General features: G+C 44.3%; 1 protein-coding gene across 1 annotated transcript in view; it reads left to right on the plus strand.

Moving 5' to 3' along the window:
- LOC127584556 (prosaposin-like) overlaps positions 1-18,714 on the plus strand; it is a 106,472-nt gene that overhangs the window by 60,104 nt on the left and 27,654 nt on the right. The window contains 4 exon segments of the mRNA XM_052041329.1: positions 4,603-4,655; positions 4,657-4,737; positions 13,828-13,902; positions 16,534-16,659. Of these exon segments, the coding sequence (XP_051897289.1) occupies positions 4,603-4,655; positions 4,657-4,737; positions 13,828-13,902; positions 16,534-16,659 (335 nt within the window).

The raw sequence follows: 18,714 nt of genomic DNA on the forward strand, positions 1-18,714 counted from the left end.
AACATTGTGCACTGAAGGGCCTGTACTGTGCTGTAGTGTTCTATGTTTAAATAGCTTGTTCTAAAGGATTGATAAACTGATGTGTTGCTTTGTTGGTAATTGCCCTTCAGTCTTATCTGGAGCTACTGGCTAATTTCATTCAATTTTACTGTTTGCTTCTTGAATTGATGAAGGTAGTGTGGTTGATCCAATCTACGTGCACTGCGGTAAGCTGTTACAGGGTCCCACATGAGAAAATGGTCCAACATTTTAGAGTCTTTGGGATCCAAAGCCAGTTGGAAAATTGGATCCAAAATTTCTGTAGTATTGGGAGGCAAAGGGTGATGGTGCGGGGTTGTTTTTGTGATTGGAAGCTTGTGACCAGTGTGTTATGGGATCCGAGATCCTTATTGTTTGCTTTAAATGTATTAAAATGAATGCGGGAGGTACAATTAGCAAGATTGCAGATGACACATAGTGATAGGATCGGCTGCAGGATGATACTGATCATTTTCCTTCTATCCACCCAAGACTGATAGAGGTATACAAAATTATGAGGGACATAGGGTAGATAATAGGAAACTTTTTCTCCATAGCAGAGGTGACTAAAACTAGAGGGCATAGATTTAGGGTTAGGAGTAAGAAGCTTAGAGGGGATCTGAGGAGAAATCCTTTCTGTCCACAGGATGGTTGGAGTCTGGAATGCACCAAATAAATGCTGGCTTTCCACGCAGCATCCACATCCCAGAAGTGTTTTCATAAAATAAACAATGCTTGGGACCTTTTCTCCCAATTCCAGGTAACTGGCTTCTCTCCATGCAGTAGGCTGAAGCCTTAGTATTGTCATTGCTCCAGGGCTGTGAAAGCCCATTTCTTCTCCCACTTTCTGAACTTGTTTGGAGGAGGAATTACTAATAAAGGAAGAGAGTTTTCGATGGGAACTGAAACTGATGACTTGTGTATTTTCAAGCAGTTTGGAGAGGGTTGTAAAGCTCTTGCAAGTAGATTAAATGTCAAGCTTGGTGAGTAATCCTGCCCTGTGATGTGATCTGCTGTTTTGTTTGATCATGTGAATATGTGGTCACTTGCATGTGACTCTGCTCTCCAGAGTGCCGGCCAGTTCCAGCTTTTTGTTCCCATTCTTGTAATTGTTCTTTGTGCTGAATCAGCACAGTACAAGTAAATCATTTGTTGCTTGCAACTTTGTGTGGGCTGAGGCATTACGTTGAGAAATTAGCGAGCTTTTCAGTCTTTTTCCAACATAATGGCTGTACTTATTCAACCTTTTTAACTACACCAGGGTTTTTTGACATCAAGCAATCCATGGTACTAAAACTGGAGTGTGCACTATTAAAACATGCTGAATTGTGTTCACTGGGGGTGGAAATGTTTCCTTGTTTTCTGCATTGTCATTCCAACTAAGAACTTTAAAGAAACCGATTTTAACCTAAAATTGAATCTGTGCCCATCTAGGTTGTTGGTGTTTGGTTTATGTTTGTGCTAATGGACACAGAATTTACTAGGACCTGGTGCTGTGGCAATTTGGGCTTTACTTTGTGTAAACTTACTGCAAATTCAGTTTAAAATGTGTTGAATCTTGGCTCTGCTGTGTTTTGAAGTATGCCTTTCTACTTGTGCTTATTTTCTACCTGTTTTCATCCTTTGATCGGTCTTATCTCTTCCACTTCAACCTGCACCCCAAGTCTAGTAGCTTTAGTTTTATATGGGTCTTTCCCAGAAGTACATATTTATCTACTTCTAGATCTTTAATAGTTTTGCAGCCAGAATCTGTGGACCTTTCCAGGAATGCTTGCATGGAATGAACATGCATAGTGTTTCCCAGTTTCTAGTAGCCTATAATATAACCCCAGCAAAGTGATCACCACTCCCTTCTTCCCAGCTTCTCATATTGTTTCATTGAATGATCCCTCCTTTATGTATTGTGTATTGTGACTGCGCCCCCATATTACCCTCTGCCACATCTGAAACTTTCTATCTCACGGAACATTAAGCTGCCATTCCTGCTCTTCTGTTAACCATGTTTCTGTGATTGCAATAATGTTATAATTCCAAGTGGTGATCCACACTCTTAGCTCATCTGACTTACCTGTGAGGCTTCTTGCATTAAAGTAAATGCAGTTGAGCAGTAAATACATTAAAGTAAATGCAGCACTCCCTAACCTGCATCTGTCGGCTCTTCCCACTGGACTTGCTTGATTTATCCTCTTCATTTCAGTCAATCTCCCCACCCAGTGCACTGCTACGATGCTTCCCACTCAACTGCCAAATTAGCTTAAACCCTCCCGAGCAGGGTGAGCAAACCTCCCTGCAAGGATATTGGTCCCATTCCACTTTAAGCTGTAACCCTTCTTGTACAGGTCCCACCAATCCCAGAAGCAATCCTAATGATCCAAGTACCTAAAAACCCTCCTTCCTGCACCTGCTCTTTATCCACGTCTTCTTGTGTCCTATTTTCTCTTTCTGCCCTCGTTAGCACTTGAGTGGAGTAATCCTGAGATTAAGACTTTAGACATCCTGCTTTTATACCTTCTGCTCCCTCCCTAAACTCACTTTGCAGGATCTCATCCCTCTTTCTACCTATATTGTTAGTTCCAATCTGCACTATGACCTCTGCTGTTCTCTCTACCCTCTTCAGAATATTCTGTACCCAATCTGAAAAATCCCAGAACCCTGGCAGCAGGGAGTTAACAGACCGTTCTGGAGTCTCGCTCTTAGACACAGAAACTCTTTATCTACCTTCTTGAATATTTCTTTCATTTTTAAACTTCCTCAACTTTCTGGAAAGTGAAACAAGTTTTTGCAATTTGTCTGCTTAATTTGATACTTCAGCCTATATCATTTTGGCTTCAAAGTTATTTAAATCATAAGGTGACCCTAACATCCCAGAAATAGCTATAAATTGATGTTCCACACCACCAGGTTCGGGAACAGCTACTTCCTACAACCATCAGGTTCTTGAATGGACCCACACAACCCGATCTTAGCAGCAGAACACTGTGGACCACCTTTTGCACTACTGTGGACTTGATTGTGGGTTTTCTTTGCACTAGTGTCTTGTTTTGCACACTTTTTTTCACTATCTTGTACAATTCAAACTCAAGTTTATTGTCATCTACACAAGTACATGTACGCACAGGAGCAATGAGAAACGTACCTGCAGCGGCATCACAGCATCAGATACACAACATTCAGAAGAAAAACATAAATTATCCAAAATTATATGACAAGAAAGAACACAATTAGAACAAAAAGAAAGGTCATGGTAGTGCAAAGTGGCTATGGTGTTGCTATACTGAGGTAGTGATTAGGGTTGTGCAGGTTGGTTCAAGAACCAAATGGTTGAAGGACTGTTCTTGAACCTGGTGCTGTGGGACTTCAGGCTTAACATAGAACACTACAGCACAGTACAGGCCCTTTGGCCCACAATGTTGTGCCGACATCTTATCCTGCTCTAAGATCTATCTAACCCTTCCCTCCCACATAGCCCCCTACTTTTCTATCATTCATGTGTCTATCTAAGAGTCTCTTAAATGTCCCTAATGTATCTGCCCCCACAACCTCTGCCGGCAGTGCGTTCCACGCACCCACCACTCTCTGTGTAAAAAAAACTTACCACTGACATCCCCCTTATACCTTCCTCCAATCACCTTAAAATTATGTCCCCTCGTGTTAGCCATTGTCGCACTGGGAAAAAATCTCTGACTGTCCACTCGATCTATGCCTCTTATCATCTTGTACACCTCTATCAAGTCACCTCTCATCCTCCTCCTCTCCAAAGAGAAAAGCGCCACCTTGCTCAACCTATCCTCATAAGACATGCTCTCCAATCCAGGCAACATCCTGGTAAATCTCCTCTGCACCCTCTCTAAAGCTGCCACATTCTTTCTATATGTACCTCCTGCTCGATGGTAGCTGTGAGAAGATGGCATGGCCTGGATAGTAGGGATTTTTGATAATAAATGTTGTCTTTTTGAGGTAGCTCCTCACATAGATACCCTACTGATGGTGGGAAGGGATGTGCCTGTGATGTATTGGACTGAGTCCCACTACCCTCTGCAGTTTTCATGCATTCCTGCACGTTGGAATTGCCGTCCCAGACCATGATTCAACTGGTCCGGATACTGTGAAAAATACATCTGCAGAAGTTTGTTGGAGTGTTTGATGACACAATTCTGTATAATTTATGTATAGCTTATGTTCTTTGTGTTGTTGTCTGAATCTACATGCCTGTGATGCTGCTCCAAGCAAGTTTTTCATTGTACCTGTACCTCACTGTACTTGTGCACATGACAATAAAGTTGACTTAACTTGAATTGGAAGGGAGAGGAAAATTATCACGAGGAAGGCGATACTGAGTAACTTGTTAGAGCTGTGCGCTGACAAGTTCTTGGGGCCTGATGGATTTCATCCTAGGATCTCGAAGCAAGTGACTAGTGAGGCAGCTGGTGCATTGGTTTTAATTTTCCAACATTCCTCAGATTCAGAAGGTTCCATTGAATTGGAACTTGCGCACCTCTGGGTTTGGAATCTTGGCCCAGGTTCATGTTAGTTCAGTAATGACAAAGTGGATTACAAATTATTTGTCTTTTTTTCTCTTGGCAGCTGTGGCCAAGCCTTTCTTAGAACAGGAGCGATGCGTGGAAGGGGCCACCATTTTGGTGTCAGGATGTGAAGACTGCCTCGGAGTGTGGAGCTGTAAAGCACTGTCAGCAGAATGTTTGGAGACAACCAACGGTGGTAAGTTGGTGAGAAAGCTGTCCGCAGTTACCCTGTCAGTCACAAGCTGTGCATGCTGAATGAGCAGTTCACAAAGTTGTTGAATAATAAGTGATTGGTTCTGGTGAAATTTGCTTTCAGTTACTGATGGGATCAACAAATGTATTAGTCCAAAGTGCATCAATTCAGTTGCCAATTTAGATAACGATCAGAAGCTGGAGTGATTAGAGGTCAATTGGCAAAACATCAATTTTTTTCTACAGCTTACTGGGACTAAAATGCATTATATACTTGAAAACTGTATTGGGATGATTCTTTGCATCACAAATGGTAAATACAATACAATGTTGATCTTCTAAAGTAATTCCTTATCTGAATGTCCCAGGTTGCCTTACGCAACCTGCGATATGATATCTGCATTTTTTCATTTTCCTTGGCCTTCATGTTCTTTAATTATCAGAGGTAGCGTAACGTATGATGTTTTGGAGGTGGACAGATGAACACAGTGATGATAATTGTGTGAGGTCTGAAACTCAACTTGCGATTTAACTTAACACAGAGGTCGCTTACAGCCTGATTCACCTTCAGGCAATTCGGAAATAGAGCAATAAAGTTTGTGATGTGGACGGAAGACACAGTAGCTTCAGTTTTCCTTGTACGTAGTCAGGGCATTTTTGCTCATCCGTTGCTAGTTGTCAGATAGTGGAAGAATGGAGAGTTGGGGATGAGGCAAAGGTGGAAGGTGCTAGTGGAAACTTTCACTTTTTTCCAATGTTGCTGAGTGGCTTTGTAAAGATAAAAAAAAATAGAAGGGTCTAAGTACAAGCCCTTCTAAGACACCAGAAATAATGGTGCCAGAACGATAAAAGGAGAGCCATTATTGTTGACTTGGTCGCTAAGGTTGGGAAAAACCTTTCTGTAACTTTTAACAAAATGTCTGCCGAAATCAAGTTTTTTCCGTGGAGTACTGGGGCAGGAGCCTGAGAGAACAACCTGGTGCTTCTCTGAGTTGTGACTGAAGCACCTTGGCAGCTGCAGCAAGAGGAAATATGTCAGCTGATGATACGTGATATGTTATTTTTTTAGTGCATCAAAATTACAGCTTCAAGCTTCACCAAGAGGTTCAATAAGATGTTGCCTGGATTGGAGTGCATTAGCTATAAGAAGAATTTGGACAAACTTAGATTGTTTTCTGTGGACTGTCAGATGCTGTGACCTGATAGAAGTTTATAAAATTATGAGAGGCATAAATAGGGTAGATAGTGAGAGTCTTTTACCCTGAATGGAAATGTCAAATACTAGAGCGCATAGCTCTGGGGTGAGGGGATGTTTTTAAAGAAGATTACAAGGCAAGTTTTTTTTAACAGAGATGACAGGTGCCAGGAATTTGCTGCCTGTGGAGATGTGGAAACAGATACAATAGCAACGTTTAAGAGGTATTTAGACAGGCACATGAACAGGTAGGGAATAGAAGGATACAGACCACGTGCAGGCAGATGGGATTAGTTTAATTTGCCTTCATGGTTGGCACAGACATCGTGGGCCGAAGGGCCTGCTCCTGTGCTGTACTGTTGTATGACCTATGGTGGGACAAATCAAATTGGCAAGTATAGCCTTGAGGATGAGTTTATCGTTATTTGAAATGGTACCATGGATCAAAACATTTAGGACCCAACCAGAGAGCAGTCTATTTTAGATTTGATCTTGTGTAATGCACTGAAAGAATGATAACATTTGCATCGGACGTTGGAATTTAAATTTCAGTTTGAGGGTGAAAAACAGGTCTGAAACTAACAAAGGACTGCGGATGCTCCAGGCATCGCCTTCTGCATCTTCCCCCACCTACCTCTAATTCTGCATCCCACCTTGTACCTCCTCCAGACCACTCCCAATCCCCCTTATCCCCTCCCTCTACCCTGACCACTCCTCCTGCTCCCCGTCTCGTCCACCTCCTATCCTTCATCCCACTCTTTACCCCGTACCACTCCCAACCCCTCTCCTTTCCTCTCACCAGCCCAGCCCCTCTATGCCCCCACCCGCCCTTCCTCCTCTGGCTCCAACTGTAACCCCTGCTGGTTCTTTACCATTGCCCCGACCTCTGCCTCGCTGAGGCTGAGCGGTCTGTTCTCAGCAAAGGCCTCAACTTTGTACCTTCTACATCCCCCACCTCAATGAATTCCGACCCCACCATGATGCCAAGCTCTTTCTCTGCTGCCGCTGTACTTTCTTCGATAAGGAGCCCTCTTCCCCCTTCTGATGACCCATTTCCCCCCCACCTCCCAGCCCTAATCTTCCACCTGGACTCCCCCATCGGGCCTGTTACCTCCCCTGGACCTGTTCATAGCCAACTGTCAGCACGACATCAGCCGTCTTGACTTTTCTGCCCCCCTCACCCACTCCAACCTCACCCCTTCTGAAAGCTCTGCTCTCCGCTCCGTCCGCACCAATCCTGACAAGAGGGACCATCCCACCAGACCTTTTGTCTCCACGTGATCTTGCCCCACTGAGCTCGTATCCTTGTACCTGGACACTATTCTGTCCCCCGATCAATCCCTTCCCACCTACATCTGTGACACCTCAAACGCTCTCCAACTGTTCCATAACTTTAAGTTCTCCAGCACACACAACCTCATCTTCACCATGGATGTCCAGTCCCTAGATACCTCCATTTCCCATCATGATGGCCTCACCACCCTCTGCTTCTTTCTTGACCAGAGACAGAACCAGTCCCCTTCCACTAACACTCTCCTCCGCCTGGCTGAACTTGTCCTCACTCTAAACAGCTTTTTTTTCGATTCCTCTCACTTCTGAAAGACCAAGGGTGTGTTCCAAGCCTACTCCGGCCCCATTCCTCAACTCTTTCTCCGCTATATTTATGACTGCATTGGTGCCACCTCTTGTACCCATGCGGAACTCAACAGTTTCATAAGTTTCGCCACTAATTTTCACCTGGCTCTCCAATTCACTTGGACTATCTCTGATACCTGTCTCTCCTTCCTTGATCTCTCCATCTCAGGAGATTCTTTATCCACCAACATCATCGACAAACCCACTGACACCCACAGCTACCTTGATTACAGCTCCTCCCACCCTGTCCCTTGCAAGGACGCGATCCCTTTCTCAATTTCTCCACCTCCACCGCATCTGCTCCCTTGCTGAGGCTTTCCACTCCAGGACATCCGAGACTCCAACTTCTTCACTCACCAAGACGTCCCCCCCTGCCCGTACCTCTGCCATTTCTCCTACCTCTGCTCTCACCCCCACCCCTCCCAGACCCAACAGGGATAGGGTCCCCCTTGTCCTCACATTTTATCCCACCAGCCTGTGTATCCAACATATCATTCTCCACCATTCGGCCATCTCCAACGGGACCCTGCTACCAAGCATACCTTCCCCTCCGAACCCCTTTCTGCCTTCCGAAGGGACTGCTCTCTCCGCGACTCCCTAGTGCACTCCTCCCTCCCTCCCCACCCATCCCGCTCTCACCTCTGGGACTTTCCACTGCCCCCGCCATAGGTTTGATACCTGCCCCTACACCACCTCCATCCAGGGACCCAAACTGTCCATTCAGGTGAGAGAGATTTACCTGCACCTCCATTAATATCATCTACTGGATTGAATGGTCCAAGTGTGGCCTCTTCTACATTGGTGAGACCAAATACAAACTAGGTGGCAGTTTCATAGCGCACCTGTGCTCAGTCCATAACCACAATCTGCATCTCCCCGTTACCAGTCACTTCAACTCCCCCTCCCACTCCGTCACTGATATGTCAGTCCTCGGCCTCCTCCACTGCCAGGAGAAGTCCAAGTGCAAACTGGAGGAACAGCACCTCGTTTTCCGTCTTGGGACCTTACAGCCTAATGGCATGAACATCAAATTCTCTCACTTTAAGTAAACCAAACTGCACCCCCCCCCCCCCCAAACATATGCTGCTTCTTTTCTTCCCTTTCCTAGCCTATCTTTTTCTCTGCTTGCTTATTTTTTTATCACCTCTCTCCCCATGGGGTGCCTGCCTCCTTACCTTTGACCCATCCCCTGGTGGATCTGCTCTCCCCTCCTCCCCCGCCTATCACTGCTCTTACCTGTATCTACCTTGTGCCTAACCCACCTCCCCTCTTTTGTGCACCTATCACTGCTCTGCTTTTCCCTCCTATATATTGGGCTTCCCCTTTTCCTATCTTCAGTCATGAAGAAGGGTCCTGACCGCCTGCTTTTCTCCACGGATGCCACTGGCCTTGCTGAGTTCCTCCAGCATCTTGTTGTTTGTTCATCTAACATCCTAAATTTGAAGGGGATTACAGTAGAATGAGAGCACAGTTGGTTAAGGTTCGTTGGGCAGATAGATTAAAAGATAACATGCTGGATCAGCAGTGGCAGGCATTTTAATGATATTTGAGGTTGCAATAAGATTAGCTGTGATCTTATTAAATGATGGAGTAGGTTAGTCAGGAAAGAATTTGCCTATGAAACATAGTCAGGATCTTTTTTTCCACAGCAGGGGAATCTAAAACTAGAGGACACAGGTCTAAGGTGAAAGGGGAGAAACTTCTGAGGGGTAAATTTTTCACACACACGGTCGTGAATATGTGGAAGGAGCTGCCGGAGAACATAGTGGAGTCAGATACAATGACAAAGTTTAAAAGGCATCTGGACAAGAAAGTAGTAGAGGGATGTGGGCCTAAAGCAGCCAAATGGGATTAGCAAAGATCGGCATCACAGTTAGCATGAAAGGGCCTGACTATTCTCTGAAGATTTTGCTGAAATTATTTGGCATGTTTAAACTGAAGAAAATTTTCTGGTATATCCAACCAAGCCTTATTGTGGGAATATGGTCTATGCAAGGTCTGTATCTGTTCATTGAGAAGCCTGCCACCACTTCAGGCAACAGCAGATTTGCCAAGAATATAAGGCAGCATCAGCAGCAATCTGCAATCAAATGTGACATGGCTCTTTTGAATTTGGGGATGTACTGGCCTATAGTATGAAGAAAATACTTGATCCAGAGCTCCCTGGCCCTGGTGGCTTTTACTGCACAATCCAGAAACTGAGTTCCTTTTAAACAAAGCCACAAGACTCTGAATTCAGTGTAACCAGGTCCTGCTGGTAAGCATAATGTGAACAGTTAATGCAATAGTTCCCATTTTACCTAGAAACGTTTTCTCAATTGTACTGGAGAAACTCTTGATTTCTTAGGGTCATAGAGTGTTACAGCACGGAAACAGGCCCTTCGGCCCAACTCATCCATGCCGAGTGTGTTGCTCAGTGAGCTAGTCCCATCTGCCTGCATTTGGCCCATAGCCCTCTAAACCTCTCCTATCCATGTACTTATCTAGATGGCTTTTAAATGTTGCTAATGTGCCCACCTCAACCACTATTTCTGGCAGCTCGTTCCAAATATGCACCACCCTTTGCATGAAGAAGCTGCCCTGATATCCATTTTAAATCTCTCGCCTCTAATCTTAAACTGATGCTCTCTTGTTTATAGCATCTCCTCCCTGGGAGAAAGATAATGTGCTTTCCCCCTGTCTGTGCACCTCATGATCTTGTATACCTCTCCCAGGTCACCCCTCAATCTCCTACATTCCAGGGATTAAAGTCCCAGTCCACACAACCTCTCATTGTAACTCAGGCAACGTCCTGGTAAATCTTTTCTGCACTCTTTCTAGTTTAATAACATCTTTCCTATAATGGGGTGACCAAAAGTGTACACAATACTCCAAGTGCAGCCTTACCAACATCTTGTATAACTGCAACATAACTTCCCAACTCTTATACTTGATGCCTCGACCAATGAAAGCCAGCGTGCCAAAAGCCTTCTTCACCACCCTATCTGCCTGAGACACTGCTTTCAGCAAACCATGCACTTGTAACTGCTAGGTCCTCTGTTCCATAATACTCCCCAAGGCCCTACCATTCACTGTATAAGTCTTACCCTGGTTTGATCTCCCAAAATACAATACCTCACGGTTATCTAGATTGAGAGCCATTTGCCAGTCCTCAGCCCACATACCCAGCTGATTGAGATTCCCCTGTAATTTTCCATAACCTTCTGCACTGCAACACCACCTATTTTGGTCTCATCTGCAAACTTACTAATTGTACCTCATACATTCACGTCCCAATCGTTCATATAAATTACAAACAGCAAAGGTCCTAGCCCCGATCCCTGTGGCACCACTAGACACAGGCCTCCAGTCTGAGAAACAACGCTCGATCATCACCTTCTGCTTCCTACCACTGAGCCAATTATGAATCCAATCAGCTACCTCCTACATTTAGGAGATATATTTATCTCCGAATGGCAACAATATTTCTACGAAACATTTTTCTTCTAATTGATGAGTCATTGGCTGTGACTAAATTAATGACGATTCATCTCGCATTAAGAACATAGAACAGTGCAACACAGTACTGGCCCTTCGGTCCACAGTGTTGCCTGGACCTGTATAAACCTACTCCACTATCAATCTAACCCTTCCCTCCTACACAGCCCTCCATTTTTCTTATATCCATGTGCCTATCTGTCTTTTAAAAGTTCCTATTGTATTGGCCCCTGCCACCTCCCCCGGCAGTGCATTCCAGGCACCCACCACTCTCTGTGTGGGGAGAAAAACTACTTCTGACATCTTCCTAAACTTTCCTCCACTCACCTTAAACAGATGTCCTCTGGTATTAGCCATTGCCGCCCTGGGGAAAAGGTGCTGGCTGTCCAGTCTGTCTATGCCTCTCATAATCTTATACACCTCTATCAAGCTGCCTGTCATCCTGTGTCACTCCAGAAAGCCCCAGATCGCTCAGCCTTTCCTCTTAAGACGTTCTGTACTCCAGGTGGCATCCTGGTAAATCTCCTGTGCATCCTCTCTAAAGCTTGCACATCCTTCCTATAATGAGGTGACCAGAACTGAACAAGTGTGGTCTAACCAGAGATTTATAGAGCTACAACATTACCTCGTGGCTCTTGAACTCAATCGCCCGACTAATGAAGGCCAGCACACCATAGGCCTTAACCACCCTGTCGACTTGTGCAGCAACTTTGGGGGATCTATGAACCTGGACCCCAAGAGCCCTCTGTTCCTCAACACTGCTAAGAATCCTACCATTAACCTTGTACTTCACCTTCAAGTTTGTTCTTCCAAAGTGTATCACTTCACACTTTTCCAGATTGAACTCCATCTGCCACTTCTCCACCCAACTTTGCATCCTGTCTATATCCCGTTGTAACTACCTTCTGCACTATCCACAACACCTGCAACCTTCGTGTCATCTGCACTTACTAACCTACTGTATCCCTCCACTTCCTCATCCAAGTCATTTATAAAAATCAAAAAGAGTAGGGGTCCCAAAACACATCCCTGTAGAACACCACTAGTCACCGACCTCCAGACAGAATACTCTCCATCTCCTACTGCCTTCTGTGGGCAAGCATTCTTGCAGGTGCACAGCTGCTGTGTTAGCAGACTTAATGGTGCAGTATTTTAGGAAGGTTTAGGTATCGTTGATGAAAAAACTAAATGGCTAACTGAGAAAGATTCTGACATTGCTCCAGACTGATTTGTTTTGCCTAAGTGTACCTCTGATGGTTTTAGTATTTTAGAACCATAATTTTTTTTTGAAGGAAGGGGAAGCTATTGCATTTGTGCCAACTCGAGGAAACGACAGATTCTGTAATCTAGCACCTGTACCTTTAGGGTTAGTGAAATACTTCTGATATGTAGTAATTAGAACCATAGAACCATACAGCACAAAACAGGCCCTTCGGCCCACAGTGTCGTGCCGTCCATCAGACCACCCTCACACTACCAAACCCCTTCCTCCCGCATATCCCTCTATCTCACGTTCCTCCATATGCCTATCCAACAAGCCCTTGAACCTGTTCGATGTATCTGCCTCCACCACCAAATACAAATGAAGAAAATCATTTTAATGTTAAAGATTTGAAGCAAGTATTTTTTTACACACAGTGGTAGGTACCTGGAATGTACTGCCAGGGGTGGTGGTGGAGGCAGATACCATAAAGGCTTTTAGACAGGGCACATGAATATGCAGAGAATGGAGGGATATGGACCATGTGCAGCCAGAAGTGATTAGCTATTGTTACCTTAATTAGTTCGGCACAACATCGTGGGCCAAAGGGCCTGTTCCTGTGCTGTACTGTTCTATGTTCTTCTATGTTAAATTTATGACCTCTAGTTATCAACTCAAATGACCAGTGGAAATTATTTTCCCCAATTAAACTCTTTAAACCCCTCATAATCGTCACCTAACCATTTCTTCTGCTGTATAAATCAGTCCAACTTCTATCATATCTGGTAACTTGAGTCTCAGAGGCCTGCCATTATATTGCAGGTCATTTTTTGCACCTTTCCATGGTATTGACATCCATGCTGTTATAAGGTATCCAAAACTGGTCACAGTTCAGATGACTACCGAAGATAAATTGGCTTCCTGAGATTGTTATTACTGATCACCATCTATAGTGAAGAGTTTTTTTATATAAACAGTCCCTATCTCCTGAGTCTTGTGATCAGTTTCACCGATCCTGTTATAATTGGGATGACCAAAGCGCAGATTATAAATTATAGTCTGAAACTGAATTTCTACTCATCATTCTCAAAAGTAAGCCTATCTTGTCTGTCCTAACAAGCTGATGGGATAATACATGTCTGGAAATGTTTAAAATTATTTGGAGTCAGGCTTCTCTGGTGCTGGGAAGGACTGAAAGCTGGTTGGAGATTTAATATGGCTGGAATTGTGGACCTTCAAGTGGAAATTGTGAAGGTTATTGATGGCAAGTTTGAAGCTAAATTTATTGCTGCTCCCCTCCTTGGTGTGGTGAATGCACTGAGGAAACTTCAACAGAGAATGGGTTTGAGATAGGTAGGTCCAGTTTAAGAGGTAATGGATTTTTCACTTTGAATCAGATTGTCTTTCAGAACAATTTCACATTGAAGGATAAACTCGTTTATCTTATTCTGAAAGGCATTTCTACTTCTGTGTTTAATCTGTTGCTGATTTTTGCTGGTGTTTCTGTTTCTAGAATGTGAATTAAATGTCCAATGGAAATCATTTTCAGACTGTATTGGTACTTAACTTTCATTGTTTCATTTCAGAAAAGTGCCCCTTGTGATCTGTGCAAAGACGTTATGTCTGTGTTGGGAGATCTTCTGAAGGACAACAGCACCGAGGTACTTAAGTAGGATTGTTCTGCACATAGTTGCTCTTTCAGAATGAGGTGACTCCAGTCATAATGCTCCATAGTGAGATCTCTCTGGCATGAAAAACCACTGGCAGCAGAAGTAAATTCTACTCTTCTGATGCATATCCACTGAGGCTACGTTCTAACTCGGGTTATGTGGACCCACAGCAAAGCTTGCATAACTTTTTTGCATAAGGTCCGTCAAATGTAAATGTGATCTTGAGCAAATAATCTGATTTGACAAAAGCAATTGCAAGATGGGTATTGACCAGAGCACCAAGAATAAATCACTCCTCTGTTCTGCCAAGGTAGTAGCATGTCACCTTTTGCATCCCGTTGAGGGAGCCAGCACTCATTGGATGCCACCTTCATTGCTTCTGGTAATCTCACAGTTCAATGACGTCATGTACTCTCCATCCACATTCAAACGAGGACTTGAGGGTTAAGATTGGAATTTTACATGGATACTAGTGCACTGCAGAGCTTTCAACTCTCTGGAACTGCTGACAGGAATTGGGAGTGTTTTGTTAGGAAATTTCTATTCACTTTCCATGGATATACGATAGTAAAAATGTCAGTGAGGTGTGAAACCTATTACCATGGGGACATTGGTGCTGTCTGTCACCGTGGGACATAGTAGGGACTTCAGAACTTGCATCCAGAAAAGGCTGGTATCATCAGGTTGTTGGCCTGTGAGCATGGAGTGTGAGAACTTCATTGGAGGAAACATTTCAAAAGGTAGATGAGCTAATCATTATATTGGTCATAATCATAAACTGTCAGATGTAACCCAGTTGCAGTGCAGAAAATAACAATGAAACTGTGGCAATGAGCAGTCACTGACAAAGCAGGATTTAATTCCCTACTCGAAAGAGCAGAGTGGCAGGAACACCAACAGGTGGCAAGTAGTAGATGTCAAGTATATCTGCAAATAATTATATGCCCTGTGCCTGTGATGCTGCTGCAGGTAAGATTTTCATTGCACCTGTGCACACATGCACTTATGCAGATGACGATAAACTTGACTTTTATACAGCTGGTATCATGATTAGCAAACAAACCAGCAGGAAAAGGCTATGGCTCCATCTAGGTAAAATGTCTTTTGTTTTTGTTTACAAATTTGTTTGTCTTGTATGATTTTTGTGTCCTCTCCAGCCACAGGTGAGGTCCTGGATGACTGGCGAGTAGCTACATGTTGTTCCGGTGTTCAAAAGGAGAAATGGGGATAATCTTGAAAACTATAGACCAGTGAGTCTCATGTCAGTGGCAGGGAAGCTATTGGAGAGGATTCTTAGGGATAGGATTTATGAGCACTTGGAAAACCATGGCCTAATTAGGGACAGTCAGCATGGCTTTGTGCAGGGCAAGTCATGTCTTACTAATTTGATTGGATTTTTCGAAGAGGTGATCGATGAAGCTAGAGCTGTGGATATTGTCCACATGGATCTTAGTAAGGTGTTTGACAAGGTCCTTCATGGTAGGCTCATCCAGAAGATTAAAATGAACAGGATCCAGGGTGACTTGGCCATTTGGATTCCAAATTGGCTTGCCCGTAGAAGACAGGGTAGTGATTGATGGGACTTATTCTGGCTGGAGGTCTGTGACTAGTGGTGTTCCGCAGGGATCCATACTAGGACCTCTGCTGTCTGTGATATTTATAAATGACTTGGATGAAAACATGGATGGGTGGGTTAGTAAGTTTTTGATGACACATTGGTGGCATTGGATACAGTGGGATATCGATCAGTTGCAGATATGGGTGGAGAAATGGCAGATGGAGTTTAATCCAGCCAAGTGTGAGGTGTTGCACTTCGGGGGATCAAATGTAAGGGGGAAAGTACATATTTAATGGCAGGATCCTGCTCAGTGAACTTGGTGGCAAAAATTGATATGGTGGTAAAGAAGGCATATGGCATGCTTGCCTTTATTAGTCGAGGCTTTGAGTGGCAGCTTTATAAAACTCTGGTTAGGCTGCATCTGGAGTATTGCATTCAATTGTAGTTGCCCCATTATAGGAAGGATATGGCGGCTTTGGAGAGGATGCAGAAGAGGTTCACCAGGATGCTGCCTAGATTGGAGGGCATGTGCTGTAAGGAGAGGTTGGACAAACTATGGGTGTTTTCTCTGGAGCAGCAGAGGCTGAGGGGAGATCTGCCAGGTTTATAAAATTATGAAAGGCAGAGATAGAGTAGACAGCTGGTATCTTTTTACCAGGGTCAAAGTGTTTAATACTGGAGGGTGTGCATTTAAGGTGAAAGGGGGTAAGTTCAAAGGAGATGTGAGGGGGAAGTTTTTTTTACACAGAGATTGATGGGTGCCTGGAATGCACGGCCGGGGGTGGTGGTGGAGGCAGAGGTGTTTAAGAGGCTCTTAGATAGGCAAATGAACATGCAGAGAATGGATGGATATGGGCCACATGCAGGCAGAAGGGATTAGGTGTCATTAGCTTAATTAGTTTGGCACGTTGTGGACCAAAAGGCCTGTTCCTGTGCAGTGCTATGTTCTAAATATGATTGTCTTTTTAATTTGCTCTGGGCAATTAAAGAATTTCACTTCCCTTCTCTTGAATTCTATGAAAGTTTGCTGAGGCTTGGCTTGATGTGCTTGTTTTATCTTCCAGGAGGAAGTGCGAAATTACCTCGCCAAAGCCTGTGACATGCTTCCAAATCCAACCATGACAGCACACTGCAATGAATTAGTGGATAACTATTTACCAATCATCTTGGATATTCTCAATGAAGAACTGGTAACCCAAGTTTTATTTTTCATATAGAACTTTTCATATGGAATGGTGCATAATTGAAATGAGAAATAATTATATTTTCCTCTCTGTTCTGGTTTCAACCTCTTTCCCACCCTACTCCACCAAGTTGAAAATGAGAAGAAAACTTCTTTAGTCAAAGTTAGATTGTTTAATTTGCTACCACACCGAGTACTTAAGACGTCGTCAACAGTGCTGCCAATGACCTACTTGCCAATGCCCAGTTTGGGTTTCAACAGGACCACTTGGCTCCAGACCTTATCATAGCTTTAATTGAAATGGGTGGGGTGAAATGACTGACCTTGACATTTGATGAAATGAGTTATCAGGCACGCTGGTAAAACTGAAGTCAATGAGCATCAACGGGAAAGCACTCCAGTCGCACAGAAGAAGTGGTTGTCAGGGTTCAATCATCACAGACCCAGGACACTGCAGGAATAAAAACAGGAAATGGCGGAAACACTCAGCAGGTCAGGTATTTGCGGCCTGACCTGTTCACCGTTTCCAGACACTGAGCAGGTCAGGTATTTGCAGCCTGACCTGTTCACCGTCTCCAGCGTTTTCTGTTTTTATTTCACATTTCAGCATCTGCAATTTTTGATTTTCCATGTCACTGCTTGGGTTCTTAATGCCAGTATCCTAGTCTTAACCATCTTCACCTGCTTCATACAGGACCTTCCATTACAAGGTCAAGTGGAGGTGTTCTCACTGCAATGTTCAATTCCATTCACAACTCATGAGCCAATGAAGCAGCCTGTGCCTGTATGTAAGAAACCCCAGACAACATTAAGACGTGGGTTGATAAGTGGCAAGTAACATTATGCCACAAGTGCTAGGCAATAAACATCTCCAACAAGATCAATGTGACCATTTGCTTTTGACATTGTGGCATTACCATTACTGAATCAAGGCGCTCAGCAGCATCCAGGACAAAGCAGCCAACTTGTTGGACATTCCCTGCACCACTGGAGCACAGTGTATGCATCTACGAAGTGCACCACAGTTACTCATTCAGGCCATTTTGACATCACCTCCAAACCTGTGACATCTGCCACCAAGAAGGACATGGGCAGTAGTACACGAGCTTCACCACCTGCAGGTTCCCCTCCGAGTCGCATATCAAATTGACTTGGAAGTGCATCGTCAGTGTTTAATCGTGATTTGGTTTATATCCTGGAGTTGCTTACCCGACAACAACCCTCTAGGACAACCTTCACCAGGAGGACTGCAGTGGTTCAGGAAGATAACTCACTACCAGCTACTCAAGCACAGCTGGGGGTGGACAGTAAACGCTGGCCTTGCCAGAAAAAGCCAGATCCCACAATGATTTGGAACAAATGCCAAATAAGGCACAAAAAAGTAATACTGGTAGGGTTTGGATGAGCTCCATTTGAAGCACAAGTGTTATTAGCAAGTTATTGCCCAAATGCCATTTTGCTATATGGTAATATTTTGTAATGGGAGGGTAACTGGGCCACAGTGACACTCTGGTTAATAATGTTGGCTGTATTTCAGCTGATTTGTAAGTGGTGGGCTTTCGTGGAACCATAGAACCATACAGCACAAAACAGGCCCTTCGGCCCACCATGTTGTGCCGTCCATCAAACCACCCTCACACTACCTAACCCCTTCCTCCTGCATATCCCCCCATCCCACACTCCTCCATATGCCTATCCAACAAGCTCTTGAACCTGTCCAATGTATCTGCCTTCACCACCACCCCAGGCAGTGCATTCCATGCACCAACCACTCTCTGGGTGAAAAACCTCTCCCTGACATCTCCCCTGAACCTCCCACCCATAACCTTAAAGCCATGCCCTCTCATCTTGAGCATTGGTGCCCTGGGATGGAGGCGCTGACTGTCTAGTTATTCCTCTCAATATTTTATATACCTCTATCATGTCTCCTCTCATCCTCCTCCTTTCCAGTGAATAAAGCCCTAGCACCTTAAGCCTCTCCTCATATTCAATACTCTCTAATCCAGGCAGCATCCTGGTAAATCTCCTCTGCACCCTCTCCAACGCCTCCACATCCTTCCTA

The sequence above is a fragment of the Pristis pectinata genome, chromosome 30, assembly GCF_009764475.1.
Source record: "Pristis pectinata isolate sPriPec2 chromosome 30, sPriPec2.1.pri, whole genome shotgun sequence".
Classification (NCBI taxonomy): domain Eukaryota; kingdom Metazoa; phylum Chordata; class Chondrichthyes; order Rhinopristiformes; family Pristidae; genus Pristis; species Pristis pectinata.